At 34.9% G+C, this 25732-nt stretch overlaps 2 protein-coding genes across 2 annotated transcripts; one reads left to right on the top strand and one right to left on the bottom strand.

Moving 5' to 3' along the window:
- Positions 1–145: 145 nt before the first annotated feature.
- LOC102809533 (uncharacterized) lies at positions 146–7655 on the top strand. Its single transcript, XM_085496830.1, has 9 exons — positions 146–294; positions 1029–1191; positions 1604–1767; positions 1970–2106; positions 2867–2970; positions 4080–5424; positions 5761–5865; positions 6311–6405; positions 6517–7655. The coding sequence occupies exons 1-9, from the start codon at positions 245–247 to the stop codon at positions 6646–6648; spliced, it is 2295 nt and encodes a 764-aa protein (XP_085352956.1). The 5' UTR covers positions 146–244; the 3' UTR covers positions 6649–7655.
- Positions 7644–15899, bottom strand: LOC100371017 (FAD-dependent oxidoreductase domain-containing protein 2-like). The gene is made up of 10 exons (XM_006820899.3): positions 15791–15899; positions 15134–15194; positions 14531–14822; positions 13788–14088; positions 13296–13638; positions 10686–10931; positions 10353–10445; positions 9957–10086; positions 8063–8294; positions 7644–7833 (listed from the first exon to the last, which is right to left on the bottom strand). Exons 2-10 carry the CDS (start codon positions 15144–15146, stop codon positions 7672–7674), a joined length of 1812 nt encoding a protein of 603 aa, XP_006820962.1. The 5' UTR covers positions 15147–15194; positions 15791–15899; the 3' UTR covers positions 7644–7671.
- Between the last annotated feature and the right edge of the window lie 9833 nt (positions 15900–25732).

Genomic DNA, 25732 nt, shown 5'->3' with positions numbered 1-25732 from the left:
ATTCGGAGCCGTTTTATATTTTTAAATTAACTGTGTTTGACACTAAAAGGGGAACTTTTGTAATCAATATTTTTGTGTTATAATCATTATTTTTAAATTAAATAATGAAGCATGACGACATTTCATTTTGTTGTCGTTTGGTTGCAAGTAACATGGTTTTCAGTTTCTAACTCTCGTGACTTTGGTTTCAGATTCATTCAATTTTCTCAAGTACAGCTATCATTTTGTAGAGGTGAGAGTAACAATGTTGCTGAATCAGGTTAGCACAAGAGACTTGTATACGACAAATCCAGGGTGAGAATGTATTTTTTGTTCTGTTTTTGTTTAGGGTGAACGAAGCATTTGTTGGGCTATGTCACTAATTTGTAGAGGTTGACAATTTTGTTAACGGTGGCAATTTTATGAAAGTTTTTATTGCTACACAAGTTCACTTGCGAAAAACTATTGGGGTCACAGACACAAATCTTGAGACAAACAAATGCTATACTTAATACCACATCCCTGTGGTCATACCAATTGCAGAGTATAAAACTGTATTATCAGATATATTTTGTTTGCATTTGACGTATGAACTAGTATGTGCCTAGTAGAAAATGCAAAAGTTACAGTATTTGCAATATACATGGATCAGAAATTAATTGTTAGCAAACAGCCAACATTCTTCCTGATATTATGAAATAAGATATTCAAATTCAAAATAAAATCAGTTGATACTTGGGGCAGACATTTGATTTGTGTCGTTCACGCACTAAAAGATCTTGCATTGAAAATCATCTAATTGTTCAAAATGATTTTATGTGCATACCAATTGTTTTTGTCGCAATGAACTTTTCTTGATATTATTCCTTCTTCCTGTTGTTTATTCTAATCAAATGCAACAAAATACAACTACTAGTGCATCATTGATGGGGACTTGTTTTATAGAGTAATTTTGCAGTTTTTGTTTTTACAATATCTTTGCAGAAGCCAGAAAATACAGTTGGTAAACTAAAAATCTTTAATAGCTAAACCTAATACTTTACTTTCAGAGAATACCTGAGAAATACTCGTTTTGCAAATGACTGGGAAGATTCTGCTTTATTGTCAACTCAAGCATACAGTCAAAATAATTCCCAACAGATGAATTCACAGTATGAAAATTCTCAGACTAGCTCATCTGAATTGTTTTCTCAGAGACTATCCCAGCAGCAGGTAAGAAATTATCTTTTTAGCAGCAGAGAACATACTAGCATTATACATATAATACAATTGCCGGAGTAATATCTGAATCATTATTCTGTGATAGTAATTGAAACATAGCGATTCTGAAGTGCAAACATAGTAAAAAACAACGAAAGTGTGATTTTTTGTTACAATTTAATATTCAGCCACTCAAAGACTTTTTGGAAATTTCATATATGGCCAAATTTCTATTGATGCAAACTCAGTCATTCATACAATTATGTGTTATATCTGTTGTAAGTCTCTGGATTGCCAGTGGACTTTCTGTTAGCAATAAAATTACTATGTTTATTCTACTGTGGTGATTGGTGCTGATTTTGTAGATAATTTTGCCTCCAATTTTTTTCAATGTTGTTCATTGATTTACTATATTTTTATACAGTCCAACAGTGACACATCCAAATATCATCTCAAGTATATGTCAATGCCGCCATTATTCTCAAAGGATAATCCTAAAACCAAAACCACAAGAACAAATAATGTGAATGTAAACTATGTAGATCAATTAGAAGTTAATAAACAAAAAGCAAAGGAGAGAGATGAAAGGTAAGTACATGTATCTACAAATTCGACTGTCAAATCATTGTCGCTATAATAATAACAAATCAAAAAGCCATTAATGTATTTTATCCTTTTCATACAATATACAAAAGTAGTTTTAGTTAGGATGCTTTATGCCACTCTCTTTTTAGTTAAGTCTCTAGAGGGCGCTGTCTTCTAATTTGAAAATTAAATATTATTACTGTAGAGACTTGATAAATAGAATATTTGCTGGAGTTAAAACATGTGTTGAGGAAGTGAAGTCAGCTACAGAGACAATAAAGGAGACTGTTGACAATGGAATGACCAATGGAACTGAACGGTTTGCCAAGTTAATCAGCAAAGGTATGAATGACCAAAATTATTGTAGATATTGTTAATCAATCTAGTATGTTTGCAATTCTGTAACAATTTCAGTGTGTAGCTATCAGTACACAATGGCAGAGTAATTTTGTGTGTTATTACAATCTTGTGGTAATTGGGAGGTTTGTGTACCACTAAAATTTCATAATACACATCATACAACCATTTTATTCAAGAGTTTCTTGCCAGTACAAGAACACCACAGAGCAATTCCAATCTAAAGTGAACTATATAGTACAAAATTAGTATTCAATGTGAAGCATTTTTCATTAGGATAGTTGGGGATACGTACCAGACTTGAGTTGTTTTCTGCATAGCCATTAATAGGTCTCTTCCCTTTGAATTTAAGTTACAACTGCATCCAATCAAATTTGACATTTACAGTACATTTAGTAGGCAATCACAGAAGAATTCAACAGCAATGCATGTCTAGATTTACTGTAGTCAAGACAATAATTTAGTCAATAAATAGCACAATACGTCTGATTTGATTTTTGGTTGCTAAAAATTCCCATACCGGTAAATAGGATTTAAAAATAGGACTTAAAAAATCAATTTTTGCAATATGCTAATTGTGACTTTATAATTTATTGATTTCTTAGCAAAAGTATTAGAAAATTGATTAATTTATCTGTTTTCGAAAATGCATGTTTTTAGCATCATCAAATCATAGATTGATAGCTTAATTGGTTTATTATGTTCTCACAATAATTGCTGGATGGTCTCCTTTTTTTCTTCATAGTGAATGAAGACTTATTTATGCATTATAAGACACTACTGGAAGCACTCAATGCAAGAGATGAAGAGAAACAGAAAATACAACAAATGGAAAATATTATTGCTGCTGTAAGTTTTAGTATCTGAATGAAATTTCATGCAAGAAATAATATTATTATACATCTGTCACCATAACGCCATACGTTACAGCGTGCCGTAATTTTGCGATATTGACCTCCGCTGTGCATCGGTCGATACTCCAGCTGTATTGTCTTCGTGCATACTTTTAGGTATCCTCATAATAACCTCATATTATTATACCTCATGTGCAAAATCATCACACTTGACTGTTTGGTCAGATCATGTGGTGGCCAGTAAAATTATTGAGTAATGAAAACCCAGTGATATCATTTTTGCACATGCGTAGTTGCTTACAAACAATTATGTCGACAGACTCCAATTATAATAAAATGCATAGTTACCCCAGTATCAATTAATATTCAGTTTCAATGACCCTCAGAGGAACTTTTGACCTTGGCCAACAATTTCCTCTACTGATCATTGAAACTGAATATTGACCTTCACTTTTGTAACTATTTGTTTATTATATGCCCATTCAACAGTTGCATAAAACACACAGTTGTATATTATATATGTATTTGCATGTTTTATAATTTCTCTGTCAATTTACTAATGCATGTTTATTTTTCCATACTTTCCATTTCCATTCACTCATGCTTTTTTTGAATGTGGGACTAAATACCAATGATGGCAACTGTAACCTCCAATAAATTTGACAGAACTGTGACATATGAAAAATATTTACTGCAAGCTGCTTAATTTTTGTGATTTTATGTATTTGTAAATACAAAATTATTTTAAAGTTGCTAAAACTCCAGAACAAATTGTCACTGCTACAAGAGTTCATGATTTTCACTGACTTGCGAAAATTTTGCTTCAACAAAATAAACTGGTTTACAGTACTACCTTCCGAGACACAGCTGCAATTTTTACCATAGAGGGCATACTTTTATTGAATTAAAATGGAAAAAAATGGCTGATGCGCTATGAATTTACTGATACGCATAATCACCATAACATTGGGGGAGGGGTGTTAATATTGAAAATAGTTTATTGTGTTCATGCAGTTCTCCTATGCAAGTCTGCATGCATGATATTGTAAAAATCTTTCCTAAAATCAATATATTCTGAAATGTTCATTTTTATTCTCTGTTTAGAAAGATGCCAAAATAGACTTGCTTCATTCTCAATTAGATGAGTGTCAAAAACAACAGCATGAAGACGTCATTCAAAAGCTCAAAGATGCCTATAATGAACAACAAAAGCTTAATCGAGAACATCTAGAAATATTACAACAAGAGAAATCTGTCACTTTGGCATATAATGAGAAGAGTGCTGCTGAAAACAATGCTTGCAATCAAAGTGTTAGAAACACGAAATGTAATATACCTGTTTCTGTTGCCATGGAGACAAGTGTACCATGCTGCAATGGTATGCACCAGTCTTATGAAGGATGGCAACGTGATGAACCACCCAAGTATTTGAACAATGTACAACACCAAGACGTACAAACAGTACAACCCATTAAGTATATTTCTGCATATCAGACTACGTCCAACATCCATCAGGTCCCATTTAATCACTCTAGAAATACAACTAACATTGAACAAAATCAAGCTTATTTGAAAACCATACCAAGTAAAACACTAAATCCTCAACAACATGGCAATGGGGAGCAATTCATGGAAAATGAATGTCAACAAGTACCTCAAATGAACAAAAGTATGGTTCATCCTCTGCATGTCATATCCCCTCATAGCGAAAACAATAGATGGTATCAAGCAGGTAAAGCCAAAGATAAGCAGTCACCAATTGCAACTGTTATGCCACAAGTCAAGCAGCCTTCTTTTGACAAAACTGAAGAAGTTATTGATGATGTTCCTGATTATATAGTTGATCAGCTTGAACATCAAGTTGGAACAAATCCTACAAGTGGTAGAAAACAAAAAAAGTTCCAGAAAAGAAGAAACGAGACTAGTGAACAAATTAGAAGATCAAAACGAATCAGCTCAAAACAGAGAGTTAAAGACCATACAGTACTCCCTACTGTTGCCAGTAGGAGCAGACAGAATAGTGGAAAACGAGGGGTTTTGCTACAGCCACACCTAGATGTTTATTCATATCAAGAAGACGACTATAGTACAACAGTAGATAAAACAATGAACATTGCTGCTAGTAGGAAGCCACTAAAAAGAAACACTTCTCTTGTAGATATTGTACAACAAAGAAAGAGTGAAGTGAAACCACCTATTAAGAAATACAGAAGAAGCAGCAATTTTGACCAGAGAATGCAGATGACCGAGGATGATTCCGAAAATGAGGAAATAGAACTTATCACTAGACAAGCAAAACAACAAAAAATGACACCAACTGTATTAAGATTAAATGTCAATAACTCAAACAAGTCTGATAGTATTTCGCATCTCCTATTCAAACAAGTGAGAAGAGACCAACATAACTTTTCTGCAAAGAGCACACCTGCTGAACATAAACTTATTCAAGGTAAGTTCACATTTTCCATTGTCTGGCACAGAGGGCGCTATGCCTTAACCTTTTCACCACCAGACTTTCTTGTCTAAATTTTTCAGCACTTTTTTTTTTATATTCTTCAGTATTTCTGGAAATGAATTCTAATTTTGGAGCCACTGACATGATTTTAGTTTATTTGTTTATTTTTGTCCCAATCTTCGGAAGGATAGTGTAGACTATAAACCGGACTATTCTGTGGATTTGTGATGGAAAGAAGGAACTGGTGGTGAAAAGGTTAACAGGAACACACCCTGTAATACCTTTATTAACCAAACACTGACTGAAGTATAAATTTTATAATTTTTGCAGAAAACAAGCAAACCAGTAACATTTTATCAACAGCAAACTATTATTCAGATTCAGAAGAGAGTTCACAGGAAAATTTATTTTCTTTGCTGATGCCGTGTTCTCCAGGTATTCATTTTTCTTAGTGAAGTGTTCCTTTAATAATTCAATAAATCTTTTGTTTGTTTTGAACAAGATACTGTAAAACACGTCTTTATAGCTAGCATGTTCTTTTATGTAATCTGTAATCTTGCTAATCAAGATGTAGCTAATTTAAAAGAAATTAATATTCACTTAATTCTTGCATTGCATTTTATGAAATGTTGTTTTACAGTAGTTGAACATGCACATATTTAAACATGCACATATTTTATTAATTTATCAATAATTTAATTCATTTATCAATTGTTTGTTTACTGTATGATTTATTATTGCTTGGAATTTATTTTTGCTAAAGGAATGAGTCAGTGAAAATAAAATCTAGCAAATATACTTTTTTCTATAATTTACATTCAACTTGTCACAAGTCAGTGAATTAATTCCAGCTAAAATAAAGTATTTTATGGTATATTAGTTTCCAGAAACACAGAGGAGAGGGAATCATCCACAGAAGATGATTTCTGGATTAGTCCCAAGCAAAATATGATACAAGATCAACAACTAGAAGATGTAAGTACTAAATTTTACTGAATATCATATATAACTGACCACAGTTACAGTTATTCTTCTTAATGATGTTGAAAACTCATCTCTTTTTTTGTTTATCCTTACTTCGTGAAGAAATGTTCTAGAAGTTGTGAAGCAAGAAGAAAACTCCCTGAATATCAATATACTGTGAATCACACAATCAACAATATTTCTTGCTTAAGGAGATCAGTTAAAGTAGGTCAACGCAATAGAAAGTTTAGGTAAATTATTCAAAGGTTATTAAGATTTTATTGTATACACATTTTTTTTTCACTTTAGATAAAGCAATATTTCCCTCAATGATTGTTGTAACAAATTAGAATGATGTTGAAGTTTGCATCTCTGAGAACCAGGAAAAATTTATTATGAAAAATTCCACAAAAGTTTAGAATGTTTCACACCTTTGATGTATATTTTTCCAACATAGCATTGCACAATATCTCTGTGTCTCTCAGTGTCTTGCAGTTTCAGTTTTGAGCAAACCAACTTGATATCTCCCAAAATATTTAATACATTATTTTTAGGGGCCTGGCCTTGTGTAAAAATGACTTAGATTCATCGGAAGACCTTACTGTCATTGGTCAGAAGGTCGCTGATTAGCATATGTGTAATCCATGACTTGACTTTTGTGCAAGTTGTCAATGATCCCCTATAATTATGATCTGAGATGTAGTTCATTTTTTGACAATCTTTAACGATCATTCAAGGGTTAAAGATACGTCAAAGAGAGATTAAACAATATCAAAACTGACATTTATGCTCTGTAGGTAGATATCCTGACTATGGCACCTTCAGGGTGGGAAACATCAGATACAGTTTTTATAGATACATTACTATACATTTGATAATTCTTGAATGCTTCTCAATTTGTCAGTGAGGTATGTAAGTTGTGCTGTGTCTTAAGGAGGAAGGTGTAGGAAGTTTACTGTCACAAGAATGACACCTTTTACCCAAAAGTTGATCATATTTATAACAAAGCTTTCATATTCATAATCTACAAGAAAGAAAAAGTATGTTTCAATAATAATGTTTGTTTTTTTTAAATAATTTTGTTAGACAAATAATAGAAGTAAAAATTGAAAAAAAAAAGTATTAACTGCATCAATTTTCTAGCTTTGTTAACTTCTGGTGTGAGAAATGTTCATTTACTAACAAAAATTTCATTTAATATATTGATCTGACATTGTATTCTGTTCTGTTTTAGATTTTAAATAAATGTTAATTGCCATTTATTATTTATTGTGAGATTCAGTCAAGAATTCCCAATTTGCACTCAAATTTTCTTGATTTCATTGCTATCTCTTTCATCTTTCTCATCTCAACTTCCTCTTCTGTCCATGGTCTGTAGACTTTCTCCCATTCCTCCGGTGGGAAGAGCCTTTCATAGTGGTCTCCAGATCCAATTCCAATCTATGTACAGAATAATATTTGGTAAGGTACATACATGCAGGTTTATATATACATTTTCAAAAAGTACAGTGACTTCAATAATTTCACTATTATAAATCACCACATTTGTCATATGTATTATATACCCACATTGAACATGATGTAGTGTGATGACTGTAGCACTTTAATCATACATTAAAAGTACTACAATGTTGTGGTTCAAAGTGAAAATGTGTATCCATATACATACCTGTCTATTAAACAGATTTTTTAGCTTGTTGGTAAACCTGTCTGGGTTTGTATCGCCAACAAATATTTTCTTATCAGCTCTGACAACCAAGGACCCACCAATATGCACTACTTCTTCCAATTTGCCACATCTGTAGGAATAGAACACACCTTGTGGGAAAGCTGTACACTTACAGTCACGGGGGTTCATATCACCAGGCTTGAAGAATTCCGTTGCACTTGTTGAAGGGAACCTAGGAGAGATTTATAAAATAAAGTTATTTTCCAACAGTACACTAAAAATACACCATTATTATGCAATAAATGGGTACATGTCTGTTTGTCTATTTATTTGTTTGTTGCATTTCTCAGAGGTTCACAGACTTATTTGTACATAGTTGATACTTGATTATGGTATACTTATTTTTGGTCACTTTTGCTTATGACTTGATAATACAATTTACAAACTTGGCAAAGAGGCAGTGTATTGTTTAACACATCCAAGATTTGGCTAACTGGCAGCTATTTTTGTATGACATCTTTTTAGCTCCAGACTGGACTGGGTTACATTGCATTATTCATGGACTGATTTTTCCAAAACTTGGTACAGGCTTGATACATTACGGTATACATATGCCCCAGATTTTCAAAATTGTGCTGCTAATTCAACTCAAATGGCGAACTGGCAGCCATGTTTGACTCCAAAATAGTCTAAATTAGAATATTAAGGCACATTATTTATTTCGAAATTGGTGGACAGGTGTTCATTTGTTCATCAAAAATACTTATTTTTGTTCATTTTTCCTTATAACTTCAGAATACAATTACTAAGTTTATTCAGATTTGGTACAGAGGCAGTATATGCATGAAGATGCAAGTTTATTTTTTGAGCAATATTGCTCACCATTAGCCATTTTGTTTGACAAAAATCAGCAATTTGTTTCTTGCACAATTCTGTTTATATCTCAAATTCACAATGTCCAGTTACCGATATGTCCAAACTTGGTTCACAGACAATTGTGTACTAGCACATCAGTGAAAGTTGATTATGTCACAGTTGCCTGGTTGCTATTGTGTTTTTGTTCTTATTCACACATTTTGGCTTATATCTCAAATTCAAGCTCTCCAATTAGGTTGAAACGTATGTCACACTACGATCCAACATTCAACCAACTGGCAGTCATGGACCATATCACAATTCCAAACCATAGTGTATTGTGGTATTGTTATGACAGAAAAAAATAACTCCACTAGTCATAAAGAACAATATGACATAACTATATTACAATGCACTATAATTTGAAATTGTGATACATGTTTTACATTTTGTCAACATTGACATTAGAGACTCATGTTAAATTGTCTGGCAGTCCAAAAAGATCAAAAAGAGGCATATAAATGCAGGCATTTCATTTGTCATATATTATAGTACAAGAACAGAGGGGACTTGTTTTGCACACTTCTGCTTATATCTGATGTTGATCTGATGAGGTACGGTACTAAAGATATATGTGGAGCAAATAAAATTGGCTAATTTATGCAAATTAGGTACTGTAAGATACTTTATATTAGCTGGATTTAATTTTCGCTGAAAGGACTTTTTGGGTGTTTTGTATGGAATTTATTTTCACTGATGTTTGAATGTAAAATATAGGAAAAAATGTATATTCGCGGGATTTTATTTTCACTGAATCATTCCTTCAGTATTTTACAGTAATACTTGTTTTCTCTGAAAACAATTGATGAATTAATTATTGTTTGTCAGTAATTTTTTTACTAATTCATGATGGGTAAATGCAAAATATAAAGAATAAAACAGGTTTTCAAAGTTGACTTCCCCAAATATAAATTCTCAGTAAAAATGTTTATTATTTTACTTGAAAAAGAATAAATTTCACTGAGAAATATATACTCACATGTGGTGACTGTCTTCAATTGTAATAATAATCATGTGTGCTTGGTTCATGAAGTAATCATTCTTCAACACCCATGCTTGGGGAAGTTCATAATAATACTCTGCCACACCTGCCATTTGTTCACTGCAATCTGAAAATAAAACCATCTTGGAATTTATTTTTCTGTTAGGAATGAATCAGTGAAAATAAAATCCAGAGAAAATACATTTTTTCCTGGATTTTACATTCAACTGAAAATCAGTAAAATAAATTTTATACAAGACAGCCAAAATGTCTTTTCATCATAAATTAATTCCAGCTAAAATAAAGTATTTCACAGTACACTATCTGTAATCATTTTGACTATTTACCTATACATGTTTGCAGAGTATCAAAAACAAATAAATAAGTACCTACCACTTTTGGCAGCTTCTTCTGGTTTCAGCACTAGGACATCACAAAGAAATCCTTGTCCAAGCTGATAGAGAGCTGATGAAATACTTACATGATCTATAGATAAAATAAACTTTACTTTTATATTTTATACATGGGGAATACGAACATTGAAAAAGTTTACAATTTCAACATTGATCGTTATTAAAAGTGTGTATGTGTATATATTATATTTGGCATCACTGGAAAATATTACATTTTGCATGAAGTACCCTCTTCCCTAGATAATATAGGCGAGTTATTTAGATGTACCGGTATTTTACAGTTAGTGTTATATATATTAAATAATGTACTTGCGTGTCATAAAATTTGCTAACTCTGTTGCATCAATTGATGGGAATATCTTTTTAGCTAGGTCTCCTCCATCATAGCGCATGTCCATCATGTGAAACAATGTTCGGATATTGTATCTGAAGCCATGAATAAAACCAGAAGCTGCTTTGTGATCCCGGGACTGCATGGCAGTACCAATAAAAAACATATCTGGTACAGTTGTCTCCCAGTGTTCATCCAATACTATGAACTTGCCATCAGTGTGCGTTTCTGTTAAACAAGTAAAAATGTATTGTTTATCTATTAGTTAAAACAAATTTATTCATCAAGACATTTATTTTTTGTCAGCCATGTTTGTAAACATAAATAATCATACATAAAAAAAATACTTGATAATTCTTGAATGAATTTACTTCAAGAACCAATTTATTGTTCTTTATCTATGTATGGTGCAGTGAAAAACAAAGCTATGGTTGTTATGAACATTTTATAAATACACATTTTTATAAATCCAAATGGCTGTTTGAATTCAAATTGGCCAATCCAGAAATGGTATTGTGACATCATCAAATTTATCACCAACAACAAAATTCATGGCCGTGCTAAACAACAGTGGTCTAACACTTCCTGTAGCAAGATACCTAAAGAAGTGTTTTGAAATAAGACGGCAACCCCAGTGACAATTTTCTTTCACAGTTAAGTTTTGCATTTTGTTTTCTATCTATAGCTCTGCTGTCGATGAAGTCGAGCGGAGCTTATAGTATTACTGATTGTCCGTCGTCGCTGGCGCCACTGTCGTCAACTTAACAATTTCGACTTCTTCTTAAAAACCACAAACTGTATAGCTGTGAATGTGGACCTCTCTCAGATTTTTTCATTTTGTGATGATATCTTTAATTCACTAATTTTCATGAATATTTTTGTCATTTTTTGTAAAAAGTGATATTTTCGACTTCTTGTTAAAAACTGCAAGTCTAATTGTTTTGATATCATGTATACTACATAGGTACTACAGGTCTACCTCTCTCAGATTTGTTCATTTCGTGATGATTTTGTTCTTCAATAATTTTAATGAATATTTTTGATAAAAAGTTATATATTAAAATTTTTTTTGAAAACAGCAAGTCTGATTGCTTTAATACTATACATATTGTTCATTTTCTGATGATATCTTCAGTTCTTTAATTGAAATGTGCATTAATAACAGCGGAGCTATCTCAGCCGACAGGCTGCTAGTTTTATAGTATAATAATAATTTAGTCTTAATATTATTATTTTTTTTTGTAATGTACCGGTACTAGCTTAGTTTTTTTTCAACCTTTTATTCTTTCTAAAACATTTGTAACCATTGCCAATCATTCCAGGGAATGTGTAAGTGTTAATAAAACAAGCCATGTATGGCACAGTCCCCGTTAGTTATTGAATTTAAGATATATAGTTTTGTTTATAATGATCGACATCTTGTATCTGATCGTCAAATGAGAACTTGTCCATATTGAGAGATATCGCTCTAGAACAGCATTAATTAAAACAAAATCAGCCATTTTGAATACATCTATAACATACTGTATAATGAATATATAAAATTTGAACATAATCAGTCAAAGCATGTCAGAGATATGGCTCTGGAAGCCCATTCATTAAAACAAAATGGCCGCCAGTCAGCTATTTTGAATCTAATCTGAAAAATAAAGTGACGTGAAGTTTTAACAAAATCAACCCATAAATGCCACAAACAATTGATTTTTGATGATTTTTTCAGCACAAAAATGGCCGCCATTTAGCTATTTTGAATCAGATAGTCAAACCAATATATCTGTATATCTATGTCATGATGTATAATGAGTATATCAGGGGTTTCATTAAGGGCAGGCCGTCAGCCATATGGCCTGCTACAAGCCCAAATTGGCTGTCTACTCTCTGCTCCCGATCGGCTACACTGGTCTCGCTGCAGTGCTTCGCACTGACCAGAGCCTTTTTATTTATTTTTTTGGCCTGCTGTTACAGGATGATGGCCTGCTAATAAATGCATTTGTGAAACCCCTGTATATACAATTTGAACATAATCAGTCAAAATGGCAGAGATATGGCACTAGAACTGCATTCATTAAAACAAAATGGCCACCAGTCGGCCATTTTAAATTCGATCTGAAAAATAAAATGACGTGCATCAGAAACCCATAATGTCTAATGTATGTAAGTTTGAACAAAATCCATTAAGAAATGCCAGAAATGCTTGATATTTGATGATTTGTTAGCACAAACATGGCCGCTATTTAGCCATTTTGAATCACAACATGAATCAAATTGATGTGCATATGTATAATATTATGTATGATGTATGTGTGAAGTTTGAATGTAAATGGTCCAGGCATGTCTAAGATATAGTTACGGATGCACAGAGGTCAATCCATAAGTCCCTGTTTTCGGACTGCGTCCAGACGGGGACTAAAAATTATTAAATTATTAATCATTAGTTATAATTAACAAGATAGTTCAACTCTATTCAATCAGCAAGCACCTCATTTTGATTATGTGGACAGTTGCAACAGCTATGTCACATGAAGAAATGTGAGTGCATTATAAGGATAGACAATTCTCTTCCGTCAATTTGCATGAAAGCTATTTTCCTACCTGGTTTACAACTTTCATCAAACATGTCAATATTTATAAACTTCCACCCAGTTGCTAGAATTACACTGTCATAACCTTTGCTGGTGAAAGTGGCTGTGCCAGGTGGATTCCAATGGGGAAGCTCCATTTCAAATGTCTGAGTGAATCTACCATCTTCTTCTTTTACAAACTGTTTTGTGTCACATTGACGAAGTGCGTGTAATGATTTTAAATGGTACATGTCTAGGATGTTGTTGTTTACTGCTCGGAGGTCACCAACAAAATGACTATCCCATGAAAATATCACCGGTGTTCGAGTACACATGTGAATAAGTGCAGCACTGTCGGAAATATGGTCTGCAACCTAACAAGAAAATGCAATGAGTTGAAAACAATTTGCTAAGCTTGCAGCACTTCTACTGTTGTATCTTATCAGGTGAGGATACCAAATTTTGACTTTTTAAATAGTGCCAGTAATTAAAAGAAATTGTTGCATACTAGTAGTACACTTACCTCAAAAGCACTGTTCCCTCCACCAAGAATTAACACCTTCTTATTTTCGTATAATTTCTTGTCAAGACTGTGTTTTTGATAAGTGTCGCATAGTTCAGCACCTTCAATCTTTGGTTTGTCTGGCATGGCAGCACCAGTTGCCATAAGTAGTACTTTACATGTATATTTCATTCCATTCTGTTCCGTAATTGTGTAGAGAGATCGATATTTGCCTTTTAGTATTGGATCCCGATGGATGTTTGTTACTGTGGTATTTAGACGAATATTGAGATTGAATTTCTTTGCATAGTCTCTCATGTATCTAAGGTGTGAAATAAAATAACAATTTCAGTGTTTGTTTCAATGGTGACTAGGAATAGTGAACCATTCAAAATTTAACACCTCGGTCATGATTTTCGTTCTTGTATGAATTGACAAGATATCTACCAGAAGTAAATAGCAAATATATAAAATATATTTTCCACCATTACCAAAAATGTTCGAATGTTAATAAAATTACCTTCCCATTTGTACACATACACATACAGAAATCATGTCTGATTTGAAGTGACTATGCTTGGTCCGGAGCTTGGCAGCAGCGGAGAAATCAAGTGCGTCACCAAGTTGATTACGAAGTGTACTAGCTTGAAGAAAAATCGCTCTCAAAACGTCACAATACATTGAAATCCTCGCCTGCATGTCTTACATGTATACATGCATCATTCTATTACTGCATACATTTCATAAAACAAATGTTAACTCACTTCACGAGCAAATCTGCATTAGGAAATAACTCGCTTGTATAATTCGTGAACAGCAAATCTTCTTCATCACTAAGCAGCGAGTTCCAATCGTGCCTAAGATTGTATTCTTTCTCAGGGAAATAGTTGAACTTTTTGTTGATAGATATTAACTTTCGATGGCGTGGATATCTTACAAAAAAAGAGCCTACTCCACCATCTCTCTCCAATACGATGTAGTCTTTATTTGCCTTTTCCAAGAAGTACGCCATTTGGAGACCAGCTGGTCCGCCGCCAATGACAAGGTATTCGTAGTCTAGTAAGTAAGAATGTCAATACGATGCATGTAATTTAAATCATTGGTTATGCATGACACTAATGTTTACTGACATTATAAATAAATCTCCGCCAGGCAAATTTAAAGACAATATGTTGATTAATTGGGTGTGGAACTCCGTGAATAGGCCAACCCTCACCACTAAGTTTAAATCCAGTTCGCCAAACCGGATTCGGACGATAGGGCCGGTAGTAAAGGGATACATCGGACATATTTTGCACGAACAACTGCAGTATCAATGTTCTACCATGACAATATAGCGTGACACACTGAATTGGAAAGCAAATTACCTGTCTTGTCCATTTCGATTTCTAATTGTACAGCTCACTGATAGAGAATTAGTTAATATACCTGTGATAAAACAGAATTTTACTAGTCGACGATATAGTATTTATACAGAATGTGTAATAACATAGTGTTGATAATATAGAAGAGAAAAGTATTATTTGGGTCGGCGATCACGCCAGGGCTCGGAACAACAATGAGGTTATGCGTCAATAGATACTGCAGCAGATATATCGGGAATGTCACGGAGGGCGACCCCAAGTCAACTCGACCCCCATATTGGTATTGGCAGTGTCGGTGACACACTGCGTTGTCGATTTCACCTACTTAAGATATCATCGTGTGCGCTATGGTTAATGCCATAATGGCTAATTGTTGATTTCACTAACTTACGTACACTAAAGCGAGCGAAATCTACCTATTTTACAATGTTCACCGACATATGGACAATACCTACACTTATATGGGGGCCGAGTTAACTGGGGTCGAGGACTGTATGGTACCATGGATGTACTAAGACTTACTAACTAACTAACTGACTTACTAACTTACTAACTTCTTAGTACATCCATGATGGTACATAATGCGAGTTTCAATACTTTTAGCGAAGTGCAGTAATGCCAGTGTGACATTATTTTCGACAAGAACGAATATATTCTTACCTGTCTTTAGAAGACTATGAAGGCTGCAGCTGGTGCTATAGTGGTGCCAACAGTGTTATATTATGTGGTGTCTCCGGTGGTTCGGTGATAACAATGAATATAGAGTGGCATTCGGCAACGGTAGGTATAATAGGAATACAGTCGATGTCGGCAGCGGGCTACATTGTAATTCGGCTTGTAATCGTAATCGCCGAAGTGTGAAGTGGTCAGTAACACTTGACAAGTTTGCAAAAAAATATATGCCACACAACACGCCCAACAACGCTACTGTTTACCTGACATGTTGTCGATTTCAATAATTTTCTTGACTGCTGTCGATTTCAGTGAGCAAGTTTACAAAAAGACACTGACATTACATGGAAACACAGACATTGCAATAATGCTGATCGCCGTGTATTTTATTTTTTTACTGTGATATGACACAGCACTGATGCGTCACTGAAATCATGGAGCTAGCTCCATTCTGAAATCAACAACACATTCAGTATTTTATTTTTTACCACAACACTCTCAGACCATTAACACCCACATAAACCGACCGAGTCTAACATCGGCCGAGTCCTTATTGGGCCGAGTTTGGCGGACACCGGTATAAATAGAGCTCATCGATCGGTTTGTGATTTGGCTTAACATCTGATGGTTGTGTGATTAAATGTCACATTTGCATATGACTCCATTTCAGATAGAGGTGAGAGCTGCTTATGACTGTTGGAAAATTCCATCAAACTACTCGTTATACTTCTCCACGTTGTTCATTCCAAACACACCATTCAGTATTCATATCTTGATGTCAACACTGATTTGTGAGATCGTCTATTACCGTCATTCAGTCCCTCACGCATGAAGCATGGATGTACTAATCTTAGTACATCCATGCATGAAGTAACCAAAAGGATACAGATTAACCATTTATTTTTAGACGATGCGAAATAGACAATACAGTCACCCTAGAACTAAATTACAGGAAGTATAACAGCATTCAACATCGTACACACTTAGTGGTGATATACCTAATTCCATGAAAGGCGCGACAATGTCATTTAAATCATTATCGGATAATTATTACTACCTAATACTAAAATATGTTTGGATAATTAGAGTACTAGCACATTAGCATGTATGGTCCGGTTAGACTTAAAATACACCACGAATATTCACTTTTGAGATATAATTTTTGGTATGTGTTGATTCTTGGATATTTCATCTTCGTCGTCCTGTACGTTTAGTAATTCGAACTTCCCAGTTTGCGTAAAAAGGGCGAGTTTCGCGATTTCCGCATCGAAAATGCCTTTGCTTCAGTATTTGCTGAGGGACGGCCGCTTAGGTATGTGCTCTGTAAATTGCAGCACATGGACCTAAAAACGTTAGGTAATCAAACAAAAATTACGTTGTACTAAAGTCCAAAAAGTATGTTCAAGGTTTGCATTTTGTCGTAGCATAAAAACGATTTACTACCTCGCTTATTGTGACACCCTCAAATCAACTGGTTTCCATTCCCCTCAAGAGTCAAAATGGTATGTGCCTCCAATGTACCCACGACTCGAAACAGTCTTTTTTGCCTGGCGTGTTCATTTGTCTTCAATAACGTGGCTGTCGATGTCCTACTCATAGCATACACGGTTTTTACCTTCAATTACTTAATCTAATTGAGGTAGCAGGCATTCACGCTAAATTTTGGATTTGGTAAATAACCTATCCTGTTTTTGGCCTCAACCTTTTTTCGCTCGAAAGGCAAAGGCGATAAGACTAGATTCTCAAGGACGCAGCAGTGGCGGACCCGGGGGGCAGTGGGGCCATGCCCCCCCCCAACGCATGACGATTCATATCATCTGGATTACGCATAGCTGCGATTTACGCTCCCTCCGTATATCTTAAGCGAAGCTTGGACTCCCCCCCCCAATACATTTTGCTGGATCCGCCACAGGTCGTTTGGATCGGACAATTTCTTTTGTTTCGAATTCGTTGTACGCCTAGAAACATAGCAACGTTGTTTTGGGGGAATATACTAGTATAACATGTTCTGTTCCAATAAAGGATTTTCATATGCATAACAATTCCTTACTGAAACATTTCCTGTACTCTCTAAAATTTTGCAATGCCACTAGCCCAAGATGTACTTCTTGTTCAACACGTTGTCGAATAATATAATAATACAAATGTAATTGTTTATTGCATCTTTAGAAATATACATTTCTTTCAGTATATAGCAATAGGAATATTAATCAATACAGATAAATAAAATAAAATATAACAAGTTAGTAAGAATTTTGAAAAGTAAATAAAATATAATAAGTTCAAATCACATATAACACGTTGTTGAATGTTCGCGTCACTGTACGTAAAAACACATTCCGAACTTGACAATTTTAAAGTTCAGATAGATGGAAATACCAGTTGCATAAATCATGAAGATTGATCATTCGATTGCTGACCGGGATAGCTGCATTTAGTGTTCTTTTCTATGCAATATAAAATCATATGGATGCTGTGGGCGGCGAAGGGTAACAGGTTGTTTTGGTTCAACGGCTCTCAAGGCACGGGCAACTGACATTTCCTGACTTTTTTTACTATTCTGGCGTGTTCTGGGCTGTATATAACAGTCAGACACTGACAAGTAAGTGTTTTTGGCTGTTTCCATGGTAGAACATGACCGTTAATCAATAGCGTAAGTTTATAACTAAATGGGTCCCGTATACGATGTTCGCAAAAAACATTCAGTCTTTAGTCACTTAGTTTATTACTAGGACGTATTCTGCTGTTACATTTATATTTCCAACCGTTTTGCGATAGTATTTTCTAGAACGAAGGCAGCATTTACAGTTCATTCAAAGTTTCATTAGGATTACGTTGATACAGTGTAACAATGTCGGCGCCAGTGATATCTGACCAGTGCGCAAAATAGATAAAATAAAAAGCATGATCATTTGAACACTGCTATTACAAAACTGGTAGGAGGTAATAAATTTGGAGCGAAAGTATTCAAAAATCAGTTTTTGGCTATTGCAATGGCAGTGGTGGGCCAGGATTTTTTTCCAATCAGTGACGGTACGACCTACCTGCCAAATATTCACTTTTGAGATTTTGATTTTTGGTATGTGTTGGTTCTTGGATAGTTCAGCTTCGTCGTCCTGTACTTCATTTAGTAATTCGAACTTCCCAGATTGCGTAAAAACGGAGAATTGCCTTGCCTTGGCTTAATTGTTTACCCAGGAACGGCCGCTTAGGTACTTGCTCTGTAATATGCAGCACATGAACCTAAAAACGTTATGTAATCAAAATCACAAGAAGTTGACAATCCCTGATACGGGTATTGCTAAATCGCCAGCTGTGAACTTTATCAGGATTCCCATATGAAGTTACACATCATTCTAGCAAGGAAAAATATTGATTAATTTTGTGCAGGTTAAATAATGAAATAATTAATATTTCATTTTTGTTATTAAAACTTGTACACATTATAACTAATTGGGGTTGGAATTGCCAAGCCAATTTATAAAATTATAAACAAATATTTTCGTAAATAACACTGACAAACCATAAAGGCAAAATAATAGCTTCTAAGGATGGTGTTCCCAGAATAGCGCAAGTTGTTAAAGAAACATAAAACTTTAATTCTCAACATCGATGACAGGACCAGTTACCTCGACAAAGCCCTGTTCCCCGCAAGACCCACCCATAACGAAACCCACTTAACGAGAAAGCCACTTACCGCGAAGCTACTAGTCGTCTAATAAAATCTAATTCTATAGATCAACACATTTTACCTCCATGATCAAAGAAACCTCGTTTATAGTAGTGTTCACGCTACACGAATTACGGGCTAAAATTTAAGCTAATATTGTATGTTTGCATATCGGATAGAACATGCAAGTAAAAGTCTTTTACCTCCATGGATAGAACTAAATGCGTTCACGCATGTACGGTAGGAAATAGTGGTTAGCACGGTATAACTGAAGTAACGCCCAAACTTGTTAAGAATATACACAAATCTTCAGTCATTTTAACTATGATTACTCAGTACAGTACGAGTAACTAGAACGGTGTACATGTTAGTTCTACGGTTACAGAAAAATACCAAAGCAAACCCAGAAAGTGTAGACTGAAGAATGACGGGAAGCAGCACAGATTCTTATCATAGGTCGACATTCTTTCTCGAGAACAATATCTCTAGATGTCCTCGCGTTGATGGCAATGGCATTCCGAAATGAATAGTTATGAATTTAATAGTAAACCTTCCAAATGAGCATTGAATCACAGTCCCTCCATACTGTGATTGAATACAATGACGTTTTGGGCGTTTAGCCACGGCTAAGCGTTCATGAACACTTCGTTAGCCGGTGCTAAGGGTGTCTGCATAGCAACCTTGACTGCCACTGTGTACTCAAAATTGACTTGGCTGAGAGAGGATTACATACAACACACATGGGGCAGCAGGCATTATATAACATCTCTGTACATGCATTGATTTATTTGCTTTGTCAATGTTTATTTATCCGATGAACAACTCTGGTTATCAGTTAAGTCTGATTGGGAAAAACAGCATCTGTTTGATCACAGTCCCTGTGGTTTGATTAAGAAAACGTACATTTAAGCTGTTGTTTTTAATTTGCATCCTACAACATGGCAGTGATTGGCTGAAATGTTAGCTATCAAAATGACCAATGACGTAATACTCATTAAAATGGTTTGTAATGTCTGAAAGTGTGTTTCTTAGCCATATGGGTAAATGTTGAAGTGAGGTGAATACACTAGTGAAACGTGTTAAAATGCGTACAACTATTGGCTAACATAATAATACTTAATCAATATACAAGTCATCTTAAGATGACACAGCCCCCACTTATCAGATGTGATAGTTGTTAGATAGTTGGCTATGAATTAAATTGAATGTATATGTATAAAATCGGGTAGGAAGATTAAGTTAAAAATCAACATATATCAACCTTACCTATATCGACATATCAAGTAAGTCTATACCATGGATGTACTAAGAAGTACATCCATGTCTATACCTAGTACAGTCTTATTTGGAATACTAATTAACAAGATATTAACAAAAATAATTAAATATGCAAATGAGCCCATTAATTTAGTTGAAACTCAATATTGCATAGCACATATCTTATATTGACAGATAAAGTAAGCCTATAACAAGTTTGATCTTATTTAAACTATCAATTCACAAGATATTAACAAAAATTAAAAATTAATTAAATATTCAAATTAGCTCATTAATTAAGTTGAAAGTCAATATTGCATAGCACACATCTTATATTCACAGATCAAGTAAGTCTTTACCAAGTTTGGTCTCATTTGGACATTTAGTTTACAAGATATTAAGAACAATTCAAAATTCCTTAAATATGCAAATGATCTCGTTAAGTAAATTGAAACTCAATATTGCATATTATATATATTATATTGACGAATCAAGTCTCTACCAAGTTCGGTCTGATTTGGACTATTAGATATTAAGAAAAATTCAAAATTCATTAAATATGCAAATGATGGACGATCGTAAATGGAGTGCGTGTAACTTGTACCTCGGACTACTAATACAAAAATGTACTCGTATTACTAGTCTGAGCTTGTGCTGAATGCAAGAGACTGTTTATATTTGCTATGGGTGGTGACTATTATGCAAATTATCTGTCTATTATGTCTTTGGCTGATTGATTAAAACATAGCTTTCAAAACAATGACATGTGCTTTTGTTTTTAATTAACAAAAATTGATTTTTACACCCTATAAAAACATTCAATTCACTTTTTTTCCTACTGAGTGTTTGCTCCTTGTAGTCCAGCATTGAAAAATACAAAAAAGTAGAATTTGGGGTTTCAAAGCAAAAAAAGGTGTACAGCATCCTTAAGTAAATTGAAACTCAATATTGCATATCATATATATTATACATGTATTGACAAATCAAGTCTCTACCAAGTTCGGTCTGATTTGGACTATTAGTTCACAAGATATTAACAAGAACTCAAATTAATAATAAAATACGCAAATGAGCTCATTAATTGATTCTTTGACAAAAAATCAATGTGCATCTGTATTAGTGGTCACCCTGTATTTGTACCAAGTCTCAGCAAAATCGGTCCAAGCATCTACGAGAAATGATGGACACACCCAAAAAAATGGATTTTACAGGATTTTGACATTCAAAATGGCCGCCAGGCAGCCATGTTTGATCAAAACAGGAAATAAATCCATGTGAATATGTATACCTCCTCACTGTGTCGTTGTACCCAGTGTCATTGAAATCAGTCAAGGCACCTCTGAGAAAATCAATGGACAGACAAAAGCCATGATTAACAATCAAAATGGCTGTCAGTCGGCCATATTTGATCATTTCAAAAAAAGTAAAACAATGTGTTTGTAACAAGTCTCAACAAAATCGGTCAAGCCATCTCCGAGAAATGACGATGGACATACACAAGGACCGAATTTGACTGACTTTTGGCATTAAAATGGCCGCCAGTCAGCCATATTTGATCGAATCGGAAAATAAATTGACGTCCACATGTATGGTTGACCACTATGTCGTTGTACAAAGTTTCAAAAAAATCGGTCCAGCTTCTCCGAGAAATCACCCCGGACGGACTGACGAAGGCGAAACTACATGCCCCCTCCCGGACTTTGTCCTTGTCAAACTGCCGGGGAACATGATATATTCATTAAACACATGAGACATTATTTTACGCCACTAAAGTGTTAGTTTCGTCCGTTCATGCGTCTGTCCGGCATCATTTCTCGGACATGTGTCGACTGGTTTTGTTTTTGACTGACTTCTTACCATTTCTTAGATACCGTTTCAACGAGTTTGTTCAAATTCAAGATATGATGGATACATGATTTTCTCGAACTATCAATTGGTATTTTTTTCAGATTTCAATAAACTTTAACTAAGTTGTAACCATTTTCGTCAACAAAACAACCAAAATGAAAAGAATGATATGTTTAATGATGCTTGTCGGTTTGTAAGTAGTAGTAAGTAACACTAGTCTGAGGTTTGCTGCGTTCGACTCGCGTGTTGTTCTGACTTGTATTAGTCTGAGTTCTGATGTACCTCCCTCTAGATGATAACAGTTTAAATTATAAAAAAAAAAAACATAAGCAAATTATGTAATTTCTAATTTTAGCTTTCTATTCACTTTATAATAGATCGGACATACTTCAAACTCATTGAGTTCAAGGGTAGTTTCGTTTGAACAATCGTCCCTATTTAAAAGGTAGCAAAATACCAAGAACAAAGCCGCAAATTGTGGGGAAAGTACGCACGTGATGTAGACGTAGTACTACGCTGACTTTAAGTCCTAAATATAAAACGCAAGACATGATAATGTGAAAATGTCTTGTGATCAGATTCAGTAATATTTGTGTAGACTCCTGTCATATTTGAAAACTCGGCCCAGAGTGTTCAATCACTGCTACACATCAAATTCCAAATGAATCACAAGTTTTCTATGAAACATTGCAAAATATAATGAAACATATTCACGATATTATTCATGATATCTAACGCCATTTATTTATTTTTTTCAAAGACAATGACTGTAACATTTATGTCTTGCACCAAATCTATTGTAAATTGCGTTCCGACAGTTCTCTTTACTGACGGGAATTCCAACGAATTAGAGCGCGTCCCCGCGAGCGCGCCTTACTTGAGAGCTGGTTGTAACACAAGTTATGTTTAGATGTTCACCCTCAGAATGCGTTTTGCATGTGCCATTGGTCAGATCAAAGACACTTTTTCTATTGTCTTTGGTCAGATGTAGATTGGAGGCGAATTACCACACTGGGGCAGAACCTCTGACTATGTCGCGCTAGAAATGGATTTGACAAGTTCAACCCATAAATCACTTCGTTTAGTACGTTCTCTATCGAGATTCTGGCCATCCACAAATGACTATCCCGCATATGTCACGTGATATTTTAATGTGTTTAGCCCGGTCATCTAATTTTCCACTTTTAATACTTCGATATTCAAGTTAATTTATTAACGAATCGCTATGGGAGCCGCATCGCTATTTTTTTTTACCTTGACATCGAATGTACTCCTCCTTTGTAGTTGAAATATCATATAATGATATTATATGACTATATTATATGGTTAGACTACAAGGTAACGGTTGTTGTGTTGAATGTGTTTTTGAGCGCCCCTAAATTATAATTGGTGGGTGTGTGTCAAGGTCCACGCATATAGGGACGAATCTCCATACCTATGTACATTTCTTTGGTTGCGGCATGCATGTTCTGAACTTGTGTGGCGGTGGCACCGGGGGGGGGCACTCGCCGCCGTAAAAGAATGTGTCGCCCCTCAAATCAAGCTGAAACCCTTTGTGTCAGCAAAATTTGCCCCTCAAAATGTAGAAAATAGCGTTTCAGAGAGTCTAGATTTCAGATCTCGCCCTCAGGCAAAATTTCGTTCCGCCGCTTTGATTTCTGATTGTTATGATTGAGGACATGTAATGTTTAACACATATAGTGGTTACCGTTGTTACCGATATACTGTACATATACACCACGTTGCAATGCGATAATGAACACATTGTAAAGATGCCCCGCCAAACTGAACAACCTGCAACCACCCCTGCTAGTATTGTTAACTGTTGCTTGTGTTGTTTGATACTACAGGTTGATGACCACATTATTCTGAACAAAGTACGTTATTTCTAAAGCAGGTAATTACGTATTCGTTCGACGAAACATCTACTACGCATGTGCGCTTATTGTTTTAGTACGTACAGTCACTGCGCATGTGTATTAGTGTTTTTTTATTTCATTAAACGAACAACTGTAAAGTATCTAACCTTAAACCGTGTCAAACAATAATGCATGCTTGACACAGTTTAGTAATTTGGGCTACTAATGTGGTCAAAATTATTACCAGACCTTTGAATATCAACCAGGAGCCACTGTGTTTATTACTCGGGTTCAATTCAACTTATGAACACGGGGTAGTAAGTTTGTTTAAGGGTGGCGGGGACGGATGAAATGAGGGGAGGTGACAACAGGTTTTGTGTGAGCAATTCTACATAGAAAGTCAAGGGTGTCGACATGGAGTGGTATTGAGACATATTATTAAAATATTGATAATAAAAATACATAGTAGTTCGTCTTTTATAGCGGAGCATTCCATAATCAGTTCCCACAAATAATTCTAATTGTCACCGCCGTATTTTGCTTAAAATAACTCTTCCTTCTCAACAACATCACTGGAACTTTCGGACCAGCAGCGAGGAATTGTGCCCAATAACGCCATGGCTCGTCTACTACTGTAGAAAATCACCAGCTGTGACGCTATCATCGCATAATTGGATACTCGCATTGTCAATCACTTGGCTGGTGTATTAATTTTGAAAGTGTTCCTGTGATATGACAACATTACCCTAGTCTATCTTAGATAAGATGGTCTGTGATCACTCATCACGTATCAGGATGCGTGTTTTCTTGTTCTTCATGGAGCCTCTCGGGATACACAATTTTCGTAACTCTGGTAACCCGAGGAACCTGTGTACAGCAGATGGAGTGTTGTTAAAGGTACTGTAAAAGCGCGTTTATGTAAATGTCCAGCATATATTAGAGACTGTACTTACTAAAAGATATTACTGAACTATATCTCAGACTAGTATTACTAGTCTGAGACTATATGAAACGAGGGTATAATTACTGCGATAAATATTGTTTATTTATTTTTATGCTTTACCATACGTTGTTGAAAATGTCGCTTCTGCAGTTTCTGAAAGCTGTGAACACCTGGTTGATTTGCGTTCTCGTCTGCTTCATGCACCACTACAAACTGAATTCAGACAGCGCAGCCACAGTATGTTCAACTGCGAATGTGGTCAGGATATCCCAAGATACATCTGGACAACGCTCGCTGTGTCGAGATTTCTGCCCGCTACACCGTGATGGGTTCAAAGATAAAATAACAGAATT

Source organism: Saccoglossus kowalevskii, chromosome 3 (assembly GCF_978046115.1).
Source record: "Saccoglossus kowalevskii chromosome 3, keSacKowa6.1, whole genome shotgun sequence".
In the NCBI taxonomy this organism is placed as follows: Eukaryota; Metazoa; Hemichordata; class Enteropneusta; family Harrimaniidae; genus Saccoglossus; species Saccoglossus kowalevskii.
Note: the sequence above shows the minus strand (reverse complement) of the source record. Positions and strands in the feature narration are given on the sequence as shown.